The sequence below is a fragment of the Phaethon lepturus genome, unplaced genomic scaffold (genome assembly GCF_000687285.1).
Source record: "Phaethon lepturus isolate BGI_N335 unplaced genomic scaffold, ASM68728v1 Scaffold57639, whole genome shotgun sequence".
Classification (NCBI taxonomy): Eukaryota; Metazoa; Chordata; class Aves; order Phaethontiformes; family Phaethontidae; genus Phaethon; species Phaethon lepturus.
Genome location: NW_010566649.1, coordinates 1 through 5,266, shown reverse-complemented (window position 1 = coordinate 5,266; position 5,266 = coordinate 1). Strand labels below are relative to the sequence as shown.

General features: G+C 38.3%; 1 protein-coding gene across 1 annotated transcript; it reads right to left on the bottom strand.

The window, feature by feature from the left end:
* Positions 1-270: 270 nt before the first annotated feature.
* PDCD2L (programmed cell death 2-like) lies at positions 271-5,116 on the bottom strand (the record flags this gene model as incomplete). Its single annotated transcript, XM_010295552.1, has 5 exons — positions 271-427; positions 957-1,105; positions 2,755-2,868; positions 3,530-3,933; positions 5,047-5,116. Coding segments are annotated over 5 exons (868 nt in total), but the record flags the coding sequence as incomplete, so codon positions are not given.
* Positions 5,117-5,266: the final 150 nt, after the last annotated feature.

The window sequence follows — 5,266 nt, the reverse complement described above, 5'->3', positions numbered from 1 at the left end:
TGCAATAAGACAACCCTTCTTCTTCACTTTTGTCCCCAAATGTTAACTAGAATCGTGAAACAATCTCTACACTTAAATTTCCATGTGTAACCAAAGGATGCAAGTTTTCTGTCCCCACATTTTAGAGGCATGCTAATATATAGTTCAATCAGCTGTTCTTGGAAGTAAGCACAATGTCATTAAATGAATTTAATTTTTCACCACATCTGAGGAAAATTCTGTTGCATAATTACACACTTTCACCTATAGTAAAAAAAACAAACAACAGACTTTCCATCTATGCGGAGAAATACAATTTATTTAAATAATCTCTGATCTGGGTCTTCTTGTACAAAAATAAATTCTTCAAGAGGGGTTTGATGATTTGTTGGCCAACAGCTTCTCTCACATGTGTAAACTATAGCAGTTCCAAATTCCACTGACAGATCTAAAAACAAAGCAATAAAGATATGTAATGTAAAGGTACTAAAAATTACATAATTGGGGGCTATTGCTTATTGCTATACTTCAATATTTGCCAATTCAGAAAATATTTTTCATATTCAGTCTCCTACATATACAGCATTTTCTGATTTTAAAGCAACTTGACTCAGCATTTTCAAAGAGCTTTTTAAGTATCTGCAACCTTATCTGGCAGTATTTATTATTTTCCAAGGCCTCATTTAAGAGGCAATAAAGACAAACTACTCCCAAAGTCATGGAATTATCTATATTGCTGTTATTAAAGTTCACTATTGAGCAAATGAAGTTGCAACCATAGAGTCTCCACAAACCAGAATTATATCTTTTGCTTAGTGAAATCTATAATGGAAACAGAGCAGATTCTTGTAAGATGATCACTGTAGCTAAGCACGTCAGTGCATGTGGTTAGCAAGAAACAATCCAAATTGCAGTTCACTAAACTTTACCAAGAATACTGTTTCTAGTATTCATTCAGCTAAGTCAAAGGGCAACACCTGAATCACTCTGGAGCATGCTGACCAGCGCTGGCATGAGTTGAAATTCAAATATTCTGTTGCTTCCACAATTACTGCAGGCTGGAATACCTTTGTTAATGTTGGCTGGAGGACATGTTATGAATAAAGGCTGGCCACCCCAAGAGTATCTAAGAGAAGAAAGGAAAAAAGTAATTATTTTTTTTAAGTCTACGTTTTATATGAAAACTTACATGTTGGCAACAGTATTCAGGATTCTCTGAAACCTCTGAACCTGCCTGAAGTAAAAAAAATTGTTATGAGCCAGAATCGTTGCCTAAGCTTCAGATGAGCCATTAAACAAAGAATAAAGATGGGGTGGGGGAAATACTTGGAAGGTCAACACTTGGAAAGTCTTAAGGAAAGAGCTGGATTTAAAGACGACAAATACTTTGAACTGACAGCTCCAAAATACGCCGTACCTGACTCATTTACTTAAGCAAACTACACTTTCCTGAGAAATGGAATCCTAACCAGCAGCAGTTAAAGATATTCAACATAGAATAGGTCTCAAAACCACTGTAGTTATGCCCCAGGACTTGATGTTTTACTTACAGCTCCACAACTAACAGGAAACCAGGATTGAAGGTGGTTTCCACTGAATGCCAAGCAGGGGATTCTGTGTTGTGCTGAAAGCTCAACAGAGATCTGGCAGCCCAGCAGACATGAGGGTCTAACAGGCAGACTCGCAATACCCATGAAGGGGAAAAGGAGGGCTACATAAAGATTATAACTAGCGATAGTCATAGGGATCACCAGAGGCCATGTTTTAGAAGAACGGAAAATTCGAAGAGCATAATACTGCAAAGTGACAGATCCAGTGAGAAAAAGTTGTCTGAAAACATTACTTGCACTCTGCATTAGTACAGTTTCTGTATAATCTTTAATAGATAATTAATGAAAGTTTCTAATGTTTCTTATCTGTGTAACCAGTCCCTCAGACTTTACCTCCTCATCAAAGAGGTACCAGTTAGTTCCACCTGATTCTGGAAACTTGATAAACAAAGGTCCTGTCATTACACTGCTTGACCAAATAGGGTGCACTGGACTCTCTGCAACAAAGAAGTTAAAAACTAACACTTGGCTTGATCCATGAAAACCATGCATTATTATCAGATACTATGAATAATTTAAGATTTGAATTCTTTGTTACACTTTCATTCAGAATTAACTCCTCTTTTGGGAAAGTAGCTGCTCTGAGATGAAATCTGCTTTTGTTCTAGGAAAAGCAACAGATTTACAAGAACTGAAGACTGCAGGGTCCCACGGGGTAATCACAGTAAGCTGCAGAAGAACTTGGGCTTTAAACCAAGTAACTTCTTACTTCAGTAACACCTCAAGGGCTGAGTCATAAGCAATTACAGTAAGGTTACAAAATTTCAGAGGCGCCAATAGCCTTGGAAATCCATCACAACAGAATACCACTGTGTATTCCACCTCAAATCTGTCTTTTGGAAACCTCTATGCCTGGATTTCAGCAAGGCTGCAAAGACAGTCTGGGTCTGTTCTCATCAGGTCTTATGTTGAAGAAAGACTCCCACTGCCAGATCTGGGGTCTCTGATCCTGCTTTGCTTCTCATCTACTTATACTCTGTATAAAAAAAAAAAAAAACAACAGGGGACTTAAGTCTGACCACACAGGCATGGTAACAGCTCTCTTAGCAGTTTAATTAAGAAACAAAAATATACATCTATTTCCAGTGAAATGGATTATTTTGATGTACTAACAATCCATGTTTATGCTCTGTATACCTCTGTTACAACCAGATGATCAACATACCTTAGAATCTGTTCTTGACACACAGATATTCTTTTCATAAATTTATGGAATGTGTGGTCCCTGCTTTTGACTTCACTCTTCTCATATTTTTCATTATCACCTTCACCAGCAGAACTATAAGAAAACAAGAAAAGAAACAAAATTTCCAGTAAGGTTTTATACTGAAAATGCATATTAAGATATGCATGCTTTAAATAAGCAATGGTTACTATACGCTATATTCACATTGAATTATACTAAGTACATTGAAAAAAAAATATACATGTTAAATTAAGAGGCATTTACTGTTAAAGGTTGCAAGTGAACATTTTGCTTCTAGTTCTTTGGTTTCTGGTGGCTTACAATTACTAACAGTGTTTCAAACTACCACACAAAATCATTCCTTTAGTAACTTCTCAGAAGTTTTTCTAGTTTTTAAACTATAATATTGTCTTTTTAAATTTTGAATTAAGTGTAATTAAAGTTCTATGATTCTATAAAGGTCAACAAAACTCAAGAGGAACACCATTGCTAAAAAGCGTTCTATGCAGATTCTGCATTCCACCTGCTCCGTCACTCAGAAACAGATGCATCTCTGAACAACTCAAAATTTGACAGAACTGGGTGCATTGTTATGTTCTTCCAGCAAAGTACTACACACCAGTGATTCCTGAAGGATACAGTTACCAATAAAAACCACTCAGATTTAGTAAGAGTCAGATTTCAATTATCAATCAGCATACAGGAAACTACGTAATCGCTTCCGTTTCAGCATGAAATCCAGACCTGTTCTCACCTTTCTGACATCAACTGTTCCAAATCAACACCCTCTCTCTGCTGATACTCCTTCAATAGTTTATCTGCATGATCTGTATCAAGGAAACCAGTGTAGTCTTCCTCATCCACAACACTAATGTAAAAGGGCCGGAACACAGGAGCTGACCTAGACATTGCCATTACCATTCCGTCACTGACGGGACAATGTGTATTTGGGGAACCTGACGCATCTGTAGCTTCAGACAAGCAAAGCTGTTGGAACTGGGATGCACACTCCACCTCTCTGGCCGAGATGCTGCTCACCGCTTCGTTTAAGCCAAGCAGCTGAAGGGAGGCATGTGCAGGAGATTCTGCTCCGGCACAGACTCCCCAGTCATCTGCTTCATCACACCAATCTTTTGCAGCAAAGTTCGATTCTTGTTTCTGAGAAGACAAAAAAACAAACCACAACCCAAAAACCGAAAAAGAACACTGTTAAGATCAGCCACCCTAATGCATGTCAAAACCAGTTTCCTAACAGATAAGAAAACTAAAACCTTAACCTAATGTTTAGTGTTATTTTGCCTGTTTTCATCACAGTGGTAGTTACCAGCATAGCCATGTTTACTTTTCTCAGCAGCACAGTTATGGCAAAAAAAAATCTCACACTGGAGAAACAGAAGAAGAATTCAATGGCTTTTTGAATGACCTTTGTTGCCATACCTTGGCTGCTGGCATGACCACTGACAGCCAGTTTAGGTACGCTTATCTGGAGCACAGTTACTGCACCACAGGTAAGCTCAAAGAGCAGACTACAGAGGAAAATAACAATAACGACGATGACACCACCATCATTTTATCAGAGCATAAGATCATTTACCACCGACTAAAATTTCATATTGCAGATGCACCAGCTGAATAAAAACTTTCTGCCTGTCATTTGACAAATTTGACAGCCATCCTCCTCTTTCACTCTTCTTAAACCAACATGCAGTTTTTCTTCACAAAAATACCAGAAGTATATTAACAACAAATTTGTGAATTTAATTAATTGTTAATTAAATTAAGTTTCATTAAAACTGATGATAAAATTTTTAAAATCTCTTTAGATTAGAAAATAAAGAAAATATCTCAAAGATTCAAACCTCAACAATATAGCCCGATCATTTAAAGTTGAAAAATAATGTTTAGGTAGCTCAAGTAATTGAAGTATTAAACATCAGTTTTGACCATACAATCGGACTGCACTCTCCACTTTAAAACAAGCCTAACATAGATCACAAACAAGAAGTTAATAATCTTTTAGTACGTAATGCATAGTACCTACGGTGTCAAAAATTCCGCAACCGTGACTTCTCCACATGACCACATACATGACTCAAAACTAGCATACAGCACAGCTTCCTGAGAAAGGTTACGGTTACTTAAACAAGTATACACACATACAAAACGCATCCAACTCAACTGCATTTTTATTTTGAAACCTCCTCTGACAGCACTTCATACAGCACACTGAAACGAAGGACAGAACCCAAGACGGCAGTTCGCTAGTTGTACCTGTCTTACCCTGTAATCCTGCGCTTCCTTGTCCTGCGGCTGCACGTACTGGGAGCGCAGCACCTTCCAGCTTTACCACGCCGTGTAAAAAAAGAAAAAAAAAGGCACGTAAGGAACAAGCCACGTGAGCCGAAGAGGCATTTACCGGCCGCAGTCGAGCTGCGCAGGTTTAGGGCCGATGCCGCGGTCCGCGCCCTCACCTCCGCGGCGCGCCCCAGCA